At 45.3% G+C, this 22,653-nt stretch overlaps 1 protein-coding gene across 3 annotated transcripts in view; it reads left to right on the top strand.

Annotated features, from left to right (window-relative positions):
* Nucleotides 1–22,653, top strand: part of LOC117089191 (transmembrane protein 132B) — a 548,815-nt gene that overhangs the window by 384,901 nt on the left and 141,261 nt on the right. For all 3 annotated transcript variants that reach the window (XR_004439500.1, XM_033220123.1, XM_033220122.1), the window contains one exon: nucleotides 11,793–11,979. Coding sequence is in view for 2 of the 3 variants with exons in the window: in XM_033220123.1 (XP_033076014.1) it covers nucleotides 11,793–11,979 (187 nt within the window). In the remaining variant the exon portion in view is untranslated. The remainder of the gene's footprint in view (nucleotides 1–11,792; nucleotides 11,980–22,653) is intronic.

Below are 22,653 nucleotides of genomic sequence, written 5' to 3'. Positions count from 1 at the left end.
GAATGTTTTGAGTCCTAAAAGATAAGTCCCTGATTTAGACTAGTGGCCCTTAAATATTTTTAACCTCTAGACCTTTCACTGCCAACCACTGCCTGACTAGTCTTTTCAGAGCATACTCAGAGAAAGCAGAACTGCCCTTGACAAAATGGAAATGAGGAGGTGGTGCCTGGATTCTATGAAACTGCAGAAGGAGACGGCTTGTTTATGCCCCATTCTGAGAGCCAGCCATTAGTTCCTGATGGAAAAAAAGGTTGAATGAGAGGCAGGGAGATGAACTAAAGACCGCTGGTCTGTTGAAGGGATCCGTAAGCAGGAATGTGCTCTCCTCTCCAGGACACCAGTGTTGGTGGGGACTCAGGGAGTGGGAAGGATGTCAGGAGGGGAAACAGGGGTGATGAGGGGACCCCACGCAGTGGGGCTGTGGCAGCTGCCTGTTGTGCAAACCCAGTCCTCAAAGCTCAGCCCCAGCCTCCCTGGGAGCCTTCTGTGGCCTGCCCGCCTACGCAGGTCTGTCTCCTCCAGTCACCTGCAGCTCAGAGGCTCTGCTGTACTCAGCACATGCTCTTCTGAGACCTGCTCACACTGTGTTTAATACTCATTCATTCATTCAACAGATGTTTAATGAGCATCTCCTATGTCCCAGACAGCCTTCTAAGGGTGGGGGATACATTCGTGAACAAAGCACTCACATATTTGTATGTGCGTGTGCATGTGTGCGTGTGTATGTGCGTGTGAGAGACAGTGAGAGAGAGAATCAACATTATCAATAAATAACAGTATGTTGGAAGATAAAAGCCATGGAAAAGCTAGAGCCGGATAAGGGGATTGGAATTGTGGAGATGAGAATGGAATTTTAAGTGGGGTGGTCAGAGGAGGCTTTACTGAGCTGGCAGCATTCACGCAAAGGCTTGAAGGATGCTCTTTTTTATTGAGCACCTTGTGTTCATGCTGATGGTTTGGGATACAGTTTTCTTATGAATTTTTTTTAGCTTAAAATACTTATTCATTCAACAAACACTTGCGGATCTGCTTGGCTTCTACTTGCCCTTCAGTTCTCAGCTCAGGTGTCAGCTTCTTACTCCAGAATGCCCTTCCCTTGTCTCTTGTTGTAATTTATATTCTATTTTGAAATTTAAGGTGACCATTTTTAAATTGTATTTTTTAAACATTTTTAAAATTTGAAGAATTTTGTTTAATTCTTAAAGCAACTTTAATTCTTCTATTTTGTGTTCATGATAGCATTTGTCATTATGAGGTCTTTTATTTTCCTGTTTCTGTTTTGTCTACTAATGAATCTCAGTGCCCAACACACCAGGGGGGTGCCAAATAAATGTTAGTGAATAATGTGCCAGGAACTGTAGTGACTATGGTGTTATAATAGGTTTTGGCCTTTGAGGAACTTACTGTGGTCAGTAGTGAAGACAGACGTGTCTTCTCTAAGCAGAGTGTACAAACAGACTTACGGCCTGGAAGGAGAATACGGCTCAAGTCTCTGCTGGCTGGTCACTTCTTGTCTCTCAGAATGCAAATGCCACATGCCCCCCTGCCCCAGAGTTTTACAGGATATCCTATTGGGTCTTCTAAGTATGTTCAAATAATTAAACAAATCCTCATTGAACTCCTACAAATTTTCAGGTGCTGTGTCAGCACTACAGTTAGGGCAGCAACAATACAGGCACATCTGTGTCCTCATGGAGGTCATGGTCGAGAGGAGGAGTCAGAGGTCCTTGTCTCCCATTGTATTTCCTGAGAGGCACCAGCAAATCCTATCCTGGGACATTTGTTCCGTGTAATCATCACTCAGTGTTTACCTTGCTTTTCGGTCATCTTAAAAATTAATGCCTAGAAAAAGTCTCATAAGAATTCAGTAACCAACTTGATCAACTGGAAGAAAGAGTATCAGCGATTGAGGATCAAATGAATGAAATGAAGCGAGAAGAGAAACCAAAAGAAAAAAGAAGAAAAAGAAATGAACAAAGCCTGCAAGAAGTATGGGATTATGTAAAAAGACCAAATCTACGTCTGATTGGGGTGCCTGAAAGTAAGGGGGAAAATAGAACCAAGTTGGAAAACACTCTTCAGGATATCATCCAGGAGAACTTCCCCAACCTAGTAGGGCAGGCCAACATTCAAATTCAGGAAATACAGAGAACACCACAAAGATACTCCTCCGGAAGAGCAACTTCAAGACACATAATTGCCAGATTCACCAAAGTTGAAATGAAGGAAAAAATCTTAAGGGCAGCCAGAGAGAAAGGTCGGGTTACCCACAAAGGGAAGCCCATCAGACTAACAGCAGATCTCTCGACAGAAACTCTACAAGCCAGAAGACAGTGGGGGCCAATATTCAATGTCCTTAAAGAAAAGAATTTTCAACCCAGAATTTCATATCCAGCCAAACTAAGTTTCATCAGTGAAGGAGAAATAAAATCCTTTACAGATAAGCAAATGCTTAGAGATTTTGTCACCACCAGGCCTGCCTTACAAGAGACCCTGAAGGAAGCCCTAAAGATGGAAAGGAACAACCGGTACCAGCCATTGCAAAAACATGCCAAAATGTAAAGACCATCGAGGCTAGGAAGAAACTGCATCAACTAACGAGCAAAATAACCAGTTAATATCATAATGACAGGATCAAGTTCACACATAACAATATTAACCTTAAATGTAAATGGACTAAATGCTCCAATTAAAAGACACAGACTGGCAAACTGGATAAAGAGTCAAGACCCATCAGTCTGCTGTATTCAGGAGACCCATCTCACATGCAGAGACATACATAGGCTCAAAATAAAGGGCTGGAGGAAGATCTACCAAGCAAATGGAGAACAAAAAAAAGCAGGGGTTGCAATCCTAGTCTCTGATAAAACAGACTTTAAACCATTAAAGATCAAAAGAGACAAAGAAGGCCATTACATAATGGTAAAGGGATCAATTCAACAGGAAGAGCTAACTCTCCTAAATATATATGCACCCAATACAGGAGCACCCAGATTCATAAAGCAAGTCCTTAGAGACCTACAAAGAGACTTAGACTCCCATACAATAATAATGGGAGACTTCAACACTCCACTGTCAACACTAGACAGATCAACGAGACAGAAAGTTAACAAGGATATCCAGGAATTGAACTCATCTCTGCACCAAGTGGATCTAATAGACATCTATAGAACTCTCCACCCCAAATCAACAGAATATACATTCTTCTCAGCACCACATCGCACTTATTCCAAAATTGACCACATAATTGGAAGTAAAGCACTCCTCAGCAAATGTCAAAGAACAGAAATTATAACAAACTGTCTCTCAGACCACAGTGCAATCAAACTAGAACTCAGGACTAAGAAACTCAATCCAAACCGCTCAACTACATGGAAACTGAACAACCTGCTCCTGAATGACTACTGGGTACATAACGAAATGAAAGCAGAAATAAAGATGTTCTTTGAAACCAATGAGAACAAAGATACAACATACCAGAATCTCTGGGACACATTTAAAGCAGTGTGTAGAGGGAAATTTATAGCACTAAATGCCCACAAGAGAAAGCAGGAAAGATCTAAAATTGACACTCTAACATCACAATTAAAAGAACTAGAGAGGCAAGAGCAAACACATTCAAAAGCTAGCAGAAGGCAAGAAATAACTAAGATCAGAGCAGAACTGAAGGAGAGAGAGACACAAAAAACCCTCCAAAAAATCAGTGAATCCGGGAGTTGGTTTTTTGAAAAGATCAACAAAATTGACAGACCGCTAGCAAGACTAATAAAGAAGAAAAGAGAGAGGAATCAAATAGACACAATAAAAAATGATAAAGGGGATATCACCACCGACCCCACAGAAATACAAACAACCATCAGAGAATACTATAAATGCCTCTACGCAAATCAACTAGAAAATCTAGAAGAAATGGATAATTTCCTGGACACTTACACTCTCCCAAGACTAAACCAGGAAGAAGTTGAATCCCTGAATAGACCAATAGCAGGCTCTGAAATTGAGGCAACAATTAATAGCCTACCCACGAAAAAAAGTCCAGGACCAGATGGATTCACAGCTGAATTCTATCAGAGGTACAAGGAGGAGCTGGTACCATTCCTTCTGAAACTATTCCAATCAATAGAAAAAGAGGGAATCCTCCCTAACTCATTTTATGAGGCCAACATCATCCTGATAACCAAAGCCTGGCAGAGACACAACAAAAAAAGAGAATTTTAGACCAATATCCCTGATGAACATCGATGCAAAAATTCTCAATAAAATACTGGCAAACCGGATTCAGCAGCACATCAAAAAGCTTATCCACCATGATCAAGTGGGCTTCATCCCTGGGATGCAAGGCTGGTTCAACATTCGCAAATCAATAAACGTAATCCAGCGTATAAACAGAACCAAAGACAAGAACCACATGATTATCTCAATAGATGCAGAAAAGGCTTTTGACAAAATTCAACAGCCCTTTATGCTAAAAACGCTCAATAAATTCGGTACTGATGGAACGTACCTCAAAATAATAAGAGCTATTTATGACAAACCCACAGCTAATATCATACTGAATGGGCAAAAACTGGAAAAATTCCCTTTGAAAACTGGCACAAGACAGGGATGCCCTCTCTCACCACTCCTATTCAACATAGTGTTGGAAGTTCTGGCTAGGGCAATCAGGCAAGAGAAAGAAATCAAGGGTATCCAGTTAGGAAAAGAAGAAGTCAAATTGTCCCTGTTTGCAGATGACATGATTGTATATTTAGAAAACCCTATCGTCTCAGCCCAAAATCTCCTTAAGCTGATAAGCAACTTCAGCAAAGTCTCAGGATACAAAATTAATGTGCAAAAATCACAAGCATTCTTATACACCAGTAACAGACAAGCAGAGAGCCAAATCAGGAATGAACTTCCATTCACAATTGCTTCAAAGAGAATAAAATACCTAGGAATCCAGCTTACAAGGGATGTAAAGGACCTCTTCAAGGAGAACTACAAACCACTGCTCAGTGAAATAAAAGAGGACACAAACAAATGGAAGAACATACCATGCTCATGGATAGGAAGAATCAATATCATGAAAATGGCCATACTGCCGAAGGTTATTTATAGATTCAATGCCATCCCCATCAAGCTACCAATGAGTTTCTTCACAGAATTGGAAAAAACTGCTTTAAAGTTCATATGGAACCAAAAAAGAGCCCACATTGCCAAGACAATCCTAAGTCAAAAGGACAAAGCTGGAGGCGTCACGCTACCTGACTTCAAACTATACTACAAGGCTACAGTAACCAAAACAGCATGGTACTGGTACCACAACAGAGAAATAGACCATTGGAACAGAACAGAGTCCTCAGAAATAATACCACACAGCTACAGCCATCTGATCTTTGACAAACCTGAGAGAAACAAGAAATGGGGAAAGGATTCCCTATTTAATAAATGGTGCTGGGAAAATTGGCTAGCCATAAGTAGAAACTGAAACTGGATCCTTTCCATACCCCTTATACGAAAATTAATTCAAAATGGATTAGAGACTTAAATGTTAGACCTAATACCATAAAAACCCTAGAAGAAAATCTAGGTAGTACCATTCAGGACATAGGCATGGGCAAGGACTTCATGTCTAAAACACCAAAAGCAACGGCAGCAAAAGCCAAAATTGACAAATGGGATCTCATTAAACTAAAGAGCTTCTGCACAGCAAAAGAAACTACCATCAGAGTGAACAGGCAACCTACAGAATGGGAGAAAATTTTTGCAACCTACTCATCTGACAAAGGGCTAATATCCAGAACCTACAAAGAACTCAAACAAATATACAAGAAAAAAACAAACAACCCCATCAAAAAGTGGGGAAAGGATATGAACAGACATTTCTCAAAAGAAGACATCCATACAGCCAACAGACACATGAAAAAATGCTCATCATCACTCGCCATCAGAGAAATGCAAATCAAAACCACAATGAGATACCATCTCACACCAGTTAGAATGGCAATCATTAAGAAGTCAGGAAACAACAGATGTTGGAGAGGATGTGGAGAAATAGGAACACTTTTACACTGTTGGTGGGATTGTAAACTAGTTCAACCATTATGGAAAATAGTATGGCGATTCCTCAAGGATCTAGAACTAGATGTACCATATGACCCAGCCATCCCACTACTGGGTATATACCCAAAGGATTATAAATTACTCTACTACAAAGACACATGCACACGTATGTTTATTGCGGCACTATTCACAATAGCAAAGACTTGGAATCAACCCAAATGTCCATCAGTGACAGACTGGATTAAGAAAATGTGGCACATATACACCATGGAATACTATGCAGCCATCAAAAAGGATGAGTTTGCGTCCTTTATAGGGACATGGATGCAGCTGGAAACCATCATTCTTAGCAAACTATCACAAGAACAGAAAACCAAACACCGCATGTTCTCACTCATAGGTGGGAACTGAACAATGAGATCACTTGGACTCGGGAAGGGGAACATCACACACTGGGGCCTATCATGGGGAGGGGGGAGGAGGGAGGGATTGCATTGGGGAGTTATACATGATATAAACGTTATGCACATGTACCCTAGAACTTAAAGTATAATAAAAAAATAAAAAAATAAATAAATAAATAAGTAAAAAAGAAAGAAAGAAAAAGTCTCATAAGAAAAAACAGAGACCCAAGATGAGAGACAGCTTTTCTTGTCCCGTTTTTAGAATTCCCATGTGAGGAAAGTGTTACCGTCTCTGCCTGGTAGCTCAGAACCATCCAGACGTGTGCAAAAAATAATCGATGTAAATGACACTAGTTGCTGGAGAACAGTTGAGCTTTCGAACTTGCCCACTCTTTGTTATTTCTTCCTCCCTCCCACCTTTCTGATCCTTCCTTCCCTTCCCTGGTCCTGTGAAGCAGTCACTCTTGTGATCATGAGCGATGCACTGAGAAACAGCTAAATGTGGTCCTGGGGACACGCTGCTGGCTTGGGTGCCCCGTCTCTCTCTGCTGCCCCATGGCTCCTCCTCCTCTTCTTGACTGGCACGGCTGAGCTGCACCCACACTGTGCCCTAAAAGGTGCCTCAGCCTCTCCTCTGGGGTCCCAGGCCTCCAGAGAGGAGGCTCAGCTTTTATGGAAGGGGAGGTTTCATGGCAAACAGGGCGTCTGGGAGGCAAGTCCTTTTGGAAGGAAGGTGTGTGCGCCAGCTTGAGGGAGAAACAGTCAAGCAGTGTGGCCACTCCATGGCGGATTCCTCCTAACAGGCAGACACACAAACACACACACGTTTGCACATTCTCTCCTACACTCACACATACACAAACACACACGTTCACACGTTCTCTCTCCCACACTCATGCAGACACACACGCAGACACACACAAACACCCACTCACGCGGACACACTCACACAAACACACGCCGACACACGCAAACACACACGTTTGCACGTTCTCTGTCCCACACTCACATGCAGACACACTCAGACACTCACGCACACACACAGACACACACACACGTTTGCACATTCTGTCCTACACTCACACATACACACACACGTTCACACGTTCTCTCTCCCACACTCACACATGCAGGCACACTCACACACACACGCAGACACACTCACACACACGCAGACACACACACATTTGCACATTCTCTCCTACAGTCACACACACAAACACACACGTTCACACGTTCTCTCCCACACTCACATATGCAGACATACACACACACGCAGACACACACAAACACGCAGACACACACACAAATGCACACGTTCCCACATTCTCCCATACACACAGGCAGGCACACTCACACAAACACACACACACTCAAACACACGTTCACACATCTCCCACACATGCAGACACAAACACATGCAGACACACATGTTGACACATTCTCTCTCCCACACTCACGCATTCTCTGTCATGCACACTCACACACATTCACACATTCACTCATGCACACAAATTATCTCACACACACATATTCACATGTTCTCTCACAGAAACGCATTCTGTCACACTCATAAACACACATTGACACATTCACACCCCTTGACACATTTCCACACACACTCACAACACATTCATATGTTCTCACACAACACATATTCACACATTCTCACACATATTCACACGTTCTCAGAACACGTTCACACATCTCTTTCACATCCACACACACACATGCTATCAACACATAACACATTCACTCACACACAAATTCTCTCACACACGTGTTCTCTCACACAAACACACATTCACACACACATAGACACATTCTCTCACACCCCTTCACACATCCTCTCACACTCACACACATTAATTCATATATTCTGTCTCCCACACTCACATTCTCTCTCATACACAACATATATTCACACATTCTCTCTTTCACACATTTACACGTTATCTCTTTCACATTCACACAAATACAATTGTATCACACACACATATTCACACATTCTCTCACACACTCACACATCCACACGTTCTCCCTCTCACACAGACACACTCATAGACACATTCTCACGCACACATTTACACACACACACATGCACATATCCTATTTCTGTCTCACACACAGAGCTGCACATCCTCTCTCACGCTGACACACACACTTACACATGCACACATTCTCCTTCTTTCTCCCACACTCCTATGCACTCCCACACACTCCCATATCCCCATGTTCATGCATTCTCTCTCTCACACTCTCACACGTACTGTCACACTCACACACATACTATCACTGTCTCACACACAGTCACACTCTCATACACACACTCTCACACTCACACACTCACACTGTCACACACACTAAGACACACTATCACACTCACACACACACACACTATCGCACTCTCACACTCACACACACACAAACACACACTATCACACTCTCACATGCATTCTTTCCCACTGCAGGAAACATTGCCTAATGAATGTCTCGTGGCTGAAATGCTGATCCTGATTCCTGAAAGGCGGTTGTAATTATTAAACTGAGAATCATGAAACACTTCTTGATATTTGAAAGGCTTATCAAGACTAGATTAGGAACAGGTCAAATGAACAATTATGAACTCATTTTTGTAGAAATGGGATCATTAGTAAGCACGCCCATTACCTAAAAGTATAAGATCTCTTTTCTCTGAATTGAGAGAAATGACTTTTAAAAAAACCTTTACATAAAAGTGACTCTGCCTTAATTTTTATTCCATTCATTGCTGGACTCGGGCAGGTTCCTGCGGCTGGTCCAGCTCACAGGCTGGGAAGTCAGAGAGGAGCAGGACGTGCCCACAGTCAGAGGGGCTGACCCTGTCATGCAGACCCTACCCACTTTGCCCAAAGACTGGCCACTTCTCTTTCTTTACCCCAGGACTAGAAAGTTGATTTTTCAGGATGAAATGGCTGGTGACAGAGCTCATTTCTCCTCTCACTGGATCTTCACTTCCCTGGCATTAGCTTCTCTGTGGTCTACGGAATGCTAAGAACCTGGGAGGTATTGGAAACAGCTCCCTAGTTCTGGTTACAAAGCACAGTGCAGCCCAAAGAGAAACTGAAAATTTGATTTGACAGGACCAAGCATCTCGTATAGGAGGTGACTTAACAGATGGATTCGTAGAGAATTTCTGTGACCAGTAAAGAGAAATTAGGCTGGAATGTGGTGGATGGAAAGTGGCAGGGGCACGGGGAGGTGACTCGATCTGAAAACTGAGCTAAAAACTCAGCTTTTCATCTCAGCTCTCTTTGCCTTTCACTAAAGGTACCCAGGTAACTAGGGGTCCCCTGGTGCAGAAGGGGGTCCCATGTGTGCACACTTTCAGTCCCCTCATGAGTTCAGAGACTCTTATTCAACACACATTTTCTTGCACAACAACTTGTACCAGTAGATATTTGAAGATTTATAGATCCCAAGTGCCTACATGCAGGTTAGGCTCAGCTGGGACCGGGACCACCTGGCTATGTTTGCCCATGGGAGCCCCTAAACTTTTTCACAGCTGTGTATATCCTATGATTTTGAGATCATCACAGCAGGAATTCATAGTACTGGACAGTACATGAAGTGAGTACACACCCACCCCCTCATTCCATCCTCGTAATTCTACTGAAAGTAGAAAGGCCAATATTATTGTAATTTACTAATTTTTCATGTAAGGAAGCTGATGGTGGAAGGGGCATAAATGACTTCCCCAGGGTGCAAAGCGGTCAGCAGTTGCCTATCTGCCCTGTGCAACATGTCACCACGGGCCACATGTGGCTGGTGAGCATTTGAAATTAGGATACTGTGACTGAATAACTGAATTGAAATTTGATTTATTCTTAAATTATTTTAATTTGAATGTAAATAGCCATTTGTGGCTGGTGGCCACCATATTGGGCACTATGGTATCAGAGGGTTCCTTAAAATCTTGGCTAAATGGGAAAAAGGTTGCCCACGACCAATTCTATATGGAGTCCAATGTGGTTTCCCTTTGGGTAGAATTTCTTACCAATCAGGTCAGTGTGGTTTAGTTTTGTCAGTGCTGTGGCCATATTCCAATGTTTCTCTGGTACCTCTTGGCACATACAAGGAAGCAGATGTGGTTTCTCCACTACGGTTCTTATAGGAGTCCAGTGCCGGGGAGCTGTCCATGGTAGGAAGTCCATTAGACAAGCAGCAGGCAGCAGGTTCTTTTTCCAAACTCCTCACAGGTTGTGAGTTTGGGAGCCCAGACTGCAGACCTTGCCTAGGCCCCCAGAGGCAGGAAGGAGACTTCTCAGCCTACATTGGTCCTGCGAGGCTTATTGGCAGAGAAGGAGCAGCTGGTGTGTGTGGCTCAGGCCTGAGCGGAGCTTGTGGATCAGCTGCTCTGCCGTTGCCTTCCTTGGATCTGGGTGGAGCTGGATTCACGGGAATGGAAACAGGCCGATGGATCAGGGTCATTCACAATCCTGTGCTGCATGGCTTTCTGTTTTAACTCTGTTCAGTGACTTCCTGTCAATGCGATAGCCTGCAATTTACAAGTCCATGCCAATGACCAGGGACTCCCTGCACATACAAATACTAAGAATCACTAAATACTAAATACTAAAGAATTCGCCAACTTCTTAGCCCCACCCCACCTGCAAACACACACATGATGTTGTCATTCCACGAATTAAGGCAGGTGGGATTTTCTTACATTACTTCTAATCCCATTTGGTGAAATGAGAAATCTAGTATAGTACCTTCTTACATTGCTCATAGTTTATGTATTAAACCACATACTGTGTGCAGTTCTTTATCACTCTTAGTCTCCTGATGCTTCCACACACCCATGAGGTCCCAGTGACTATTCTCCACAAATTCTAAAGCTTGGAGAGTTTTAACAACTGGTCTACAGACCCCAGCTAAGTAGAAGCAGGAATGGCCAAGGTCCAGGGTGCGCTTTGTGATTGGAGGAGCAGTGAAGCTACATGAAATGGCTTGGGGGCTTTTCTTGAGTATGGACCTTGGATTATGGCATGCCCGAGCCTGGGCTAGGGAAGGAGAGCTGTGTGTGGTGTCCGCAGAAGTGAAATGCTGGCCGAGTTACTCATCCAGTGAGACAGCCTGCTTTCTGCAACACGGAGCCCTAGAGATGGATCGTCAGCCCATTCTGAGGTGTGGGCTGCTGATGGGCCACTGTGAATGAGGCTCCGACAACACTGCCATGTGACTTGTCGAACTTGGCAGTCATTCTTTTGGTGGACAAATAAGAATGTGGCAATTTATTACATTCTTGACATTCTGCTGAGTCTGAGGTTTTAAATGGAACCTTAATATATGTTTGTTTTCCAGGGTAAATGGATCCTTCTATGAGATCTTGCAAGTGGACTTTGGAATTGATAACAGCAGTGACCTGGCTGGGGCCCAGCAGATTACCTGGCAGGTGGAATACCCGATTGAGGACTCCATGAGTGAGCTGGTCGTCTCCGAGATCTTCGTCAGCCAGACAACCTTTGTGGGCATCGTCCCGCTTGCCATGGTGAGGAATCTGGGGGCTTCAGAGAAAGTGTCACAAAGAAGTTTTCTTTAAACATGATGCACTGTATAATCTGTTATTTCCCGTATACCTGATACACTGTTTAAACAAGGAAAATATACTTAAATTGCATTTGATCTACCTGCTTTTCATAATGGTTCCTTGGGAACTCTTTAGGGTCTACTGTGTAAATCCCTTTTCATTTGTGGATATTGAGGAACTGTTTTCTGGGGAGCCCTTATTCTTTATTTTCTCAGTCTGCATGCATATCAGGAACTGAGCGCTGCACTGAGTGAAAACAGTTTTGTTGAAATGCCTCAGGGTTACCTGGTGGGAACAGTGGCTCTGTATGCCAAGTATCTGACCCCTTGTCAATTGGCTTTGCCCTGAAGGTTCCCAGGTAACTTACGGTTTGGAAAACTCTAAAATACAGATGGACTGAAAGAGTCTTGCTGGGAACTGACCACTTTATGCTGGGTAGAGTCCCAGAGTCCACAGAACTGCCTGTGTTTCTGCTTCACTGGCCTGGAGGTGATTGGAGTTCTTCCCCTGAGCTTGGTTGAAGTTATGTTCATAGTCAAGCTCAGGGGCTACCTCTGAGATCAGGGTCATGGGTGAGATTCCAGAGCCTAAATTCCAGAGATTCCACGGAGACAGAAAGTCCATGGGTACCACCTACTTAATACCCTTTTCCACACTGGAAATGTTCAACCATTTTCTGCACTGCTTTGACTTTCCTTTCTGGTACCAAAGTGTGGGATCCATGTCCAGATACTCTAGAAGAATCTGTGGGTGCTTTTGATCATTCATCATGCAAGTTAAACAACAAAGTTGAGACTCCTTTGAACCCTATGTCTTACAATTAATGCTGCCATCCCTGAATCTCGTGTGTCGCTCTGCTGGGAACACACTTTCCGTACGCTTCCCACGTCCGGGTCCTTTTCCCCAACTCAACTGTTATGGAGCCGCCTTCTATGACCTTGTTGGCTAAAACTGGCCCTCCCTCCCCTGCCAGCTCACCACCCTCTACCTGTCATCATCCTGTTTTATCCTCTTCCTAGACATTATCACTGGTTGATATTTAGGGTTCATTTTCTGTCTTCCTCCCCAGACGGTGACAGTCTGTCCACATCTTTCCCCCCTGCACCTAGCACAATGGCTGGCACAGTTAATGTTTGTTGACTGAATGAATGGATCTGTGCTTTAGTCCAAGCTTCCAGGATCATTTAGCTTTTGAAGATTAGACTGACGCAGATCATTCCTGTGATCACTGACCCACATTGTGGTTTGAGGGCAGCCACATCTAGTTGGGGAAGTACCTGTTAAGGAACAGAGATGGATGAGTGTCAGTTTTAAGATGGAATGAAGCTGCATCCCTTGTGCCTGGGAACTCATCTATAAATTCTCCAGCTCAGCTAGATCAGGGCTGAGGTTGGAGAATCTCTACTCAAAGTCCTTACCACTTTGCTCTGTGCTTTATCTGTAGCACTCCATTCACAGTGGGTTTGGAAGTTACCATCGCTGCCATCTCCTCTACCTGCACCTTCTCTTTCCTCCTTCTCTTCCCTCCTTCTCTTCCTCTTTCTTCATTCCCTTCCTTCTCCTTCTCTTTCTCCTTCTCCTTCTTCTTCTCCTCCTTCCTCTTCCCCTTCCCCTTCTCCTTTTCCTTATTCCAAGGCAAGTTATGGAAAGATCAGTGGTAATTAATGCTGGACCACCCCTGCATGAAGTAAGGGAACTAGGGTACACAGCTACACAATGTACAAAACATGGGCTCACTATTGTCAGAGTCTGATGAGAAGCAGAAATCCCTCTGTAGTTAAAACAGAGCAGCTTTAAATGCAAGGACTTAAGTACACAGGGAACGAAACAGATGAGAAGCAGACGTAGAACAGAGGAGAGCCGGGCACCCTAGTAAGAGTGAGAATCTGCTCCTGCCCCCCAGGCCAGAGGGTGAGGGTGGAGGGGGTATTACCAGAGCCCAGGACCTGGGGGTCACTGCTGCAGCTAGAATCACATTTGAGCAGCCTGGTTAGGGCTGGAGTGTGGGAGAGATTCAACGGTTGCGAAGGATATACCTGAGGCAGGGCTGGGAGTGGGGTGAGGAATTACCTGGCTTCTGCCTCCATCCTCCTGCCAGATCCTGCAAAGTCTTTCACTTAATCTCATCCTGCAGGCTGAGGCATAAGCTTAGGAAGCAGCGTCTTCAGGGGTCAACACTACTGTGATCCAGAACTGATCAGAGGAAGGCCAGGGACTGGATCTGAAGGTGACAGGCTCCAGCCAGTGCCATTACCTTGCTGGTTTTATTACACGCTGACTCCTGTGAACCAAATCCAGCCTCAGAAGCTTGCATATTCAGAACGTGGCCATGCCAAGTCTCGTTCCTCTCAGGCCTCCTTTTGGCGTCCTCGGCCCAGAATGCTCTACTGCGGCCGGTACCTTGTCACTTTTCACGGGAAGGTCAACTTGTGGAGAGGCCTCTCCTGGTTACCCTGGCTGAATTAGTCTCCCCCTTTCTATTTTCACTTATTTGTCCTTGTCTCATGCAGATCCCATCACTGTCTGTGATCCATGCTTATTTATATGAGTGTTTGTGTCCTGTCTGTGTCAGTCTAGGTCCAGCCATAAGAAAGAATGTGAACACAGAAAATTTAACATAGAGAATTGTTAACTATCACAGAGGACTGGGATAGTGAGGGATTGGTTAGTTAGAAGTGAAGAGAACTCTAAAGAATATAGGAATGACAGATATGGGGAGCAGCTGCTAGCCTGAGGGCTGAACTAGAATGCTCAAAGAAGAGGTTTCCCCTGCCCATGCCCCAGAAGCAACATTTCTCGAGAGGCTGTGGTCACAGCTCACTGAATCCAAGTTGCTGATGTAGCACTTGGGTAGAGCTTGATGGAAGTCTATCCACTGCAGTGCTCGGGACAGCTGTTCACAAGGGTGATGCACTTGCTACCAAACTATTGAAGGAGGATGTTGGGGAAAGCTGCCAGCTGTGAGGGGCTGCTGGCCACCATGCACTGCAGGAGTGGGACACCAAGAAAGCCACCAATGCTGGAGTAGGTCCATGCATGGCAGGAGCTGCAGAGAGAGGGCCTCAGCATCAGAAAGCCAACCCTTTCCTCCCAAACTGTCTCTCCAGCATGCTCTACTGACAAAGCCTAACATTGTGCCCATTGGAAAACCAAAAATATTGAAATAGAGCTCAGATCTATTTTCACAGAGCAGGTAATGAGGGGTGAACTTGGAGCTGAGAGGCCATGAATCGATAATCAGCATACAGCAGATCCTCCCCACTGGATTTCAAGCTCCCTGATGGGAGGGGCCATGTTTGTTTTGCTCACCGGATGTTTCTTCAGCATGGTGCAGAATATATAGTATTTGCTCAGCAAATGAATGAATGGTTATGTCTACCATCATAGCCTGAGTCCATTGGCTAGAGAGCTCTTGCTTGCTGTATTATTAATTTTCCTGTGCTGCTCTCACAAATTACCATAAACTCAATGACCTTGAAAACCTACAAATTTATTCTCTTATAGTTCTGGAGGTCAGAAGTCCTAAGTAGGTTCCCTGGGCTAAAGCAAAGTTGTCAGTAGGGCTGGGTCCTTCTGGAAGCTCTAGGGGAGAATTTATTCTGTCTCATTTCCAGCTTCTAGAGGCTGCCAACTTTCCTTGGCTCATGGGTCCACCTGCCTCTCATCTCTGCTTCCATCATTGCATCACCTTCTCTGACTTCCCTGCTGTCTCTTCTCTTTTAAGGACCTTTATGATGACATGGGGCCCACCCAGATAATTCAGGATAATCTCCCCATCTCAAGATCCCTAACTTAATCACACTTGGAAAGATTCCTTTGGCCATGCCAAGTAACGTATTCACAGGTTCTGGGATTAGAACGTGGACATCTCTGGGGGAGGCTGTTATTTTCCTAGCACACTTGCTTATGCAGGATTCCAGCTCTCTCTAGTTGGAGCTTCCTCAAGCTGGGTGCTCAGGGCTCTCCATCCCTCCTCCCATGATCTGCTCTGTCATTGTGCTGTATCCCCAGGCTGCTTCCTGCGCCAGTTTATAGTTGGTACCTCCCAGGCTGCTGCCTTGGGAGCTCTTTTGGCCTCCATGTCACTCTGGCACCTCTGACAGCTCCAAGCTCCTAGGGATACTACTCTCCTCACTGGGGATGCACTTTCCTTGTGCTTGGCTCTTCCAGGGGACCCCAGAGCAGAGCTTCCAGAGCACCAAGGAATATGAGTCTCTTAGGCATCCTCATCCCCAGGGCGGATGTGGACAACCATGGGACAGGGGCTGGGTGGGCTCTGGTCACAGTTCCACATCACTGTCCTCTAATCCTGGGACTGGGAGGAGGAGACCATGAAGTCAAAGCCCAGCTGGCCTGTCATTCTCCACGTAGCCTCAGGCTGGCCACCTAACCTCCCGTTAGTTGCTCATGTGTGAGTTTCCAAGTGAGAGTACCTCTTCTCTCTACTTCACAGTGGTGTTGGATGGATAAACTGAGCCATAAAAAGTATAAACATGCTTAAACTATCAAGGCAGATATAAAAGTCATGTATGTAGAGGGAAAGTGTCCCAGGGAGGGCACCAGATCAGATTCAGCTGGCGTGTGGGCTTAACAATCCTCTCTATCCAGCCAGTTTCATTATCCTATTGATTTGCCTGGGAAAATTTCAATTATGATTACCTTCGAGGTAGGTGGCAGTGAGACATTTTAGTCAAGAGTGAGGGCTATTGGGTCAACCTGCCTAGTTTGAAATTTGAGCTCCAGTGCTTACTAGCTTCAAGATATTGGGCAAGTCACTCAATCTTTCTGAAGCTCCACTTCATCTATAAACTGTAAGAATCACATTGCCTGCCTGATAGTTTTGTGAGGATTAAATTATATACTAAGGTAAAGTGTTTGCCCACTGGCCTGGCATACTGCATGCACTCAATAATGTTGAACTGTTATAGTTTTCGTCATTGTCATTGTGTTATCTAGCCATCTGTAGGTATAGTTGTCAAAGTTTGGGAGAAGGTAAAACAAGTTCAACCTCAGGTTGGATGATGGTGGGTTCTCCTCTTGGAGAAAAGGAGGTGGAAAGGAGTCTGATTTGCTGAGTCAGACACCGCCAGAGGGTTTAGGGTGGGCACATTATGGGTGCAGAGAGAGAGAGAATCACAGAGGGTCTGGAAGCTCATGGAGAGCTCCTACTGTTTGGGAGAGTCAGGGAAGAAAGGGGAGGAAGGAATGTGCTATCTAATTCTTGAAGGTGAATGGACATTAGCCAGGTGGAAAGAAGGAAGGGTGTTCTAGGCAGATGGAACGATGTGTGTGATGAACAGGAGCAAGAACATGGGAGTTTATGGGGCTGCGGGTGACTTGGGGCTGGTGTTTGGGCGGAGGGGAGATGATAAGGGGAATAGAGAAGGGGGCGGCAGAACACTCCAGTAGGCTTCATACTATGCTAGGATGTCTGATCTTTGTTCTGGAGTTATCCTTTATTCATTGGTTTGGATCATTTATTGTGGATCACAAAGAATGTATGAATCCACAAGTTTTCATTGAACAATGTTCTGTATGTTGTGATTTGAATGGATCCTCTCCAAAATTCACGAGGAAACTCAATCCCTCCTGTGGTGGTATCACCAGGTGAGGCCTTTGGGAAGTGATTAGCCATGAAGGCTCTGCCCTCACAAATGGATGGCTTCCTTATAAAAGGGCTGGAGGAAGCTGGCTTAGGCCCCCGTGCCTGTCCCTTCTGCCATGCGAGGACATGGTGTTTCATCCTCCCTGGAAGATGCAGCAACAAGGCGCCATCTTGGAAGCAAAGAGACGAGATCTTCAGCAGACACTGACCCTGCCAGGGCCTTGGTCTTGGCCTTCCAGCATCCAGAACTGTGAGCAAGTAAATTTCTGTTCTTTATAAATGACCCAATCTCAGGTATTTTGTTGTAGCCCTACAGATGAAGGACCTGTGGTATACTCGGCGAGTGGGGTGGTGGCCAGTGGTGTTCTCTTAGCCAGTGGCCACTCCTGCTTCCTGCTTCCTCCCCAGCCTTCTTGCTAAAAGGGCCTTGGTTATGATCTTTGCCCTCTGAGTGGCCACATCCTTTGGTCCACTGGGTAAGGTTGGACTCCTCCACAGTCCCAGGGTGGCATCTGGATTGGCCTAAGCCGTTACAGTTTGTTCATCCCCTTCCCCCCTTGTGATTATTGCACCCGGGGGAAGTTGCCTAGTTGGGCGAGGGGTCTGGAAAAATAATAACTTGTTGTTAAAAAGGAATGAAGCACAGGGCCATTCCTGCTTTTTGTCCTGAGTGTGACTGTGTAAGGAGCGGGAGGTGTCACTGTGAGAGGAGCTGCATACACTCTGGGGCAGCAGAGCAGAGAAAGGGTGGGAGGCTGTGTCCTCGTCAGTGTCACAGGCTGCTGAGCTACACCGTTACCAGCCTCCCTCCTCCAGGCCTCCTGCCTCGTTTTACAGTAAACCTGCCCAATGTAAATCCCCTCTGGCTAGTGCTTGACTGCAGCTTGGAGGGTTTCAACTGAAGGCTCTTCTTAGCCTCCCATCACCTTCCTAAGCCTGCTGGGCTCCTCGCCCAGGGGTCATCACTATCAGGAAGGGAGGGGCAGGGATGCCATCCACCGTGCCATCCCTCATTTCTCCCTGGAGAGGAGACTCATTCCTACAGGCCCCAGTTGGCCACAGCACCTTCCTTCCCATTGGTTAAAACTGGGTGGCATACACAGATGCTGGGAGAATGAGGGTCTGGCCTTGTAATCTCACCTGTGACAGCCATGGAGTGGGCAGTTGAAGCATCTGCACTCATGGAATAGCCCACCCAGTGCTCTGAGAAGGTGCTGCTGTCCTGGGATTCAACCCCAGGCTTATGATTTAGGACTTTGCTGCCAGAGGTGTGTGATCCTGGATTGTGTTGGTTGCTGTTGACCTCTTGGGTAGCAAGTCAGTCTCTACTTCATGAAGATAAATATGCAGCTTTTGGGAGAATGCCTGATAGGAAGTGGGAGGGACTCAGTCATGGACACCAGGATGGGGCTGATGCAGTAGCCAAGCAGGCAGGCTGGCAGAGGGAGGTGGCTGTGATGAAGTGCTCACTCATTCTTTCTTCTTTCCTTCCATTCATCCAGCCATCCACCCGTCCAACCACCCATCCACCCTTCCATCCACCCATTCACCCTTCCATCCACCCATTTACCCTTCCATCCACCCATCCACCCATTTACCCTTCCATCCACCCATCCACCACCCTTCTATCCACCCATTTACCTTTCCAACTACCCATCCACCCTTCTATCCACCCATTTATCCTTCCATCTACCCATCCACCCTTCCATCTGCCCATCCACCCTTCCATCCACCCATCCACCCTTCCAACCACCCATCCACCCATTCACCCTTCTATCCACCCATCCACCCTTCCATCCACCCATTCACCCTTCCATCCACCCATTTACCCTTCCATCCACCTATCCACCACCCTTCTATCCACCCATTTACCTTTCCAACTACCCATCCACCCTTCTATCCACCCATTTATCCTTCCATCTACCCATCCACCCTTCCATCCACCCATCCACTCTTCCATCCACCTATCCACCCTTCCATCTGCCCATTTGCCCTTCCATCCTCCCATCTACCTTTCCATCTACTCATCCACCCTTCCATCCACCCATCCACCCTTCCATCCACCCATCCGCCCTTCCATCCACCCATCCACCCTTCTATCCACCCATCCACCCTTCCATCTACACATCTACCTTTCCATCCACCCATCCAACCCAGCCACCCATCTAGTCAAACAGGAACAACAAACATTTACGTAGCAGCACTATGTGCTGGGTTCATAATTTTTTAGTGAATGAAAAGAGAGAAAATGGAATAGATGGAAGTTTTGGAATTGAAATTATTAGACCCTGGAAACCATTTGTATCTAAGATTTCCATTTCCAGCAGAGCAGCACAGATGGTCAACAGCTTCAAAAACCCCGTCTTGAAAAGGGTTGTCTAAGGAGAGGGATGCTGCCCCCCAGGGTGACAGCAGTGCTTCCTGCATTATCTTCCACATCTGTATCATCTTTTTGCCCCTCTCCATGGCTAAGAAACGCTAACAAATGTGTTTATGGCTAAGAAATACTAACAAATGTGTTTGTTTCTTTTTGTTTCCTCTAAAGGCACAGATTTTCCTTTTTCCTTCAAAGGTGTCTCTTCTTTAGGTTTTCTGCCCAATTACTGAGCTTTGAGCTTAGAGATTTATTTCTGTGGGTGGCTTGGTGTTGAGGGCTACAGTCCACCCTTCAACGACTATTCTTAAAACTGAAAAGCCCAGCTCTGCACATGCAGATAAAAAACACATTATCTTTCAAAAAGATCGGAATAAAAAAATGAGCACACTTGTGAGTTTCTAGGCAACTGGGCACATGGGCTCAGCACAGGCTACAGCGAGAGATCATCAGATTCCTTTTTAGTCATATTGGCCTGAAACCTTACAACAAGGCCTGGACACAAATACTTCTTTATTCCAGACAGCGTTTGTATGCCTCTTCTGTGCTGAGCACTGTTCTAGTGAATGGCGATGAATAAGGCAGACAAGACCTCAGCTCTCATGCTGTCATGCTAGGGGAGGGGACTGATGAATGCAAGAAACATAAACAGTTGACCTTTGAACAATGCAGGCATTAGGGGCACTGATCCCTCCATAGTCAAAAATCTCAGTATAACTTTTGACTGACTGGAAACTTAAGTACTAATAGACTACTGTTGACTAGAAGCCTTACTGACAACATAGTTAATCAACACATGTTTTGCACGTTATATGTGCTAGATATCAGTGGTCCCCAACCTCTTTTGGCACCAGGGACTGGTTTCATGGAAAACATTTTTTCCATGGACCAGGATGGGGGGATGGTTTCAGGGTGATTCAGGTGTATTACACTGTGTACTTTATTTCTATTATTATTATTTCTGTTATTATTCCTCCTTTGTTCCTCCCCCTCTTTCTTCCTTCCTCCCCCTCCTCCTCCTCCTTTCTCCTTCCTTCTCCTTTGTTCTTCCTCCTCCTTCTGTCTTCCTTCCTCCTTCTTCCTTTTCCTCTTTATTTCTTCCTCCTCCTCCTTCCTCCTCCTCTTTCTTTTGAGATAAGGTCTCACTCTGTTGCCCAGGTTGGAGTGCAGTGGCACAATCACAGCTCACTGCAGCCTCAATCTCCCAGGCTCAAGTGATCCTTCTGCCTTAGCCTCCCAAATAGCTGGGACCACAGGCATGCCACTATGCCTGGTTAATTTTTTATTTTTATTTTTATTTTGTAGAGACGAGATCTCACCATGTTGCCCAGGCTGGTCTCAAACTCCTGGGCTCAAGCAATCCTTCCACTTCAGCCTCCAAAATTGTTAGGATTACAGGCGTGAACCATTGTGCCCAGCCTGAAACTTATTAAGTACCCGGGAGGCCTTTTATTTTCTTGAAATGATTCTGCCTGGTGGCCCCAAAGGCCAACAGGGGACTTGACTCTTGCAAAGCTCCCCTTCCTGTCGAGAGAGTCTTTCTCTTCCTTCCCACCTCTGTGTGTCCTGTGCTCACTTGCTTTGCTGGTCGCTGGGATTCAGACGGGGGCAGCCTCTGTCTGTGGAGTCTCCAGCACTGAGTAGGGGGGTGCTTTACCCCAAGGAAGGGCCAGCAGGTGCCACATGGGCCCTTGGGGTCTGTCCCAGCTTTGGGAAGCTGTAAGTAGGAGGGCATTTTAGAAAGGTTCGAAGGCTTCTGGAGCAGTCTATGTCTTGTCTTTCATCTTTTGTTTTGTGCAAAACTTTAAAAATCTAAACAGGGTTTGAATACATCTTCCTAAAAAATCACAGACAAGTGCCTGTTGGCTGTTCTCTAATTCCTACTGCCTCGCCCAAATTAACGATTGTGTATCATTTTATTTCTTTTAGTCAGAACATTCTCTTTCTATGTATCTACATTCTCATACATTTGTGGGGCTGCAGGAGTTCGAGGCTGCAGTAAGCCGTGATTGTGCTACTACACTCCAGCCTGGGCCACAGAGCGAGACCCTGTCTGTAACAAAACCAAACAAATGGATATGGGGCTGCAGAAAATCCATGGTATGGCTTTGTGTGTGGTTGTGTTTTAAAACAAATGGCATTATGTTGAATATAATATTCTTTACAGTCAACAACATGCTTTAGAGGTTTTTTGTGCTAATATGAATAGAGCTTAATCATTTTTCTAAAAACTATCATATTCTGCAGTAGGTTATTCCATAGTTTTTTTTCTTTTTAAACCCATTTCCCTATTGATGAATATTTAGGTTACTTCCATTTCTTTTCTTTTCTCCTCTCTGTCTCTTTCCCTCTCTCTCTCCTCCACTCCCCCACCCCCAACTAGGATGCATCCTGTAAAGCTCCATCTGGTTTGGGGGTGGGAAGTGGGTTTTATATCATGTGCCAAATGGTCGTCTGCTGGAGCGCTATGTTAGGCAGGAAAAAGGATGCCAATCAGTAAACAATGTCTGTTTTGGGTGCTATATTAGTTTTCTAGGGCTGCAGTACCAAATTACCACAAACTGGGTGGCTTAAAACAATAGGAATTTCTTTCCTCACAGCTTTGAAGGCCAGAAGTCTGAAATCAAGGTGCTAGCAGGGAGGTGCTCCCTCTGAC

Source organism: Trachypithecus francoisi, unplaced genomic scaffold, assembly GCF_009764315.1.
Source record: "Trachypithecus francoisi isolate TF-2019V2 unplaced genomic scaffold, Tfra_2.0 Lachesis_group11, whole genome shotgun sequence".
NCBI lineage: Eukaryota > Metazoa > Chordata > Mammalia > Primates > Cercopithecidae > Trachypithecus > Trachypithecus francoisi.
This window is presented reverse-complemented; position numbering and strand designations above follow the sequence as displayed.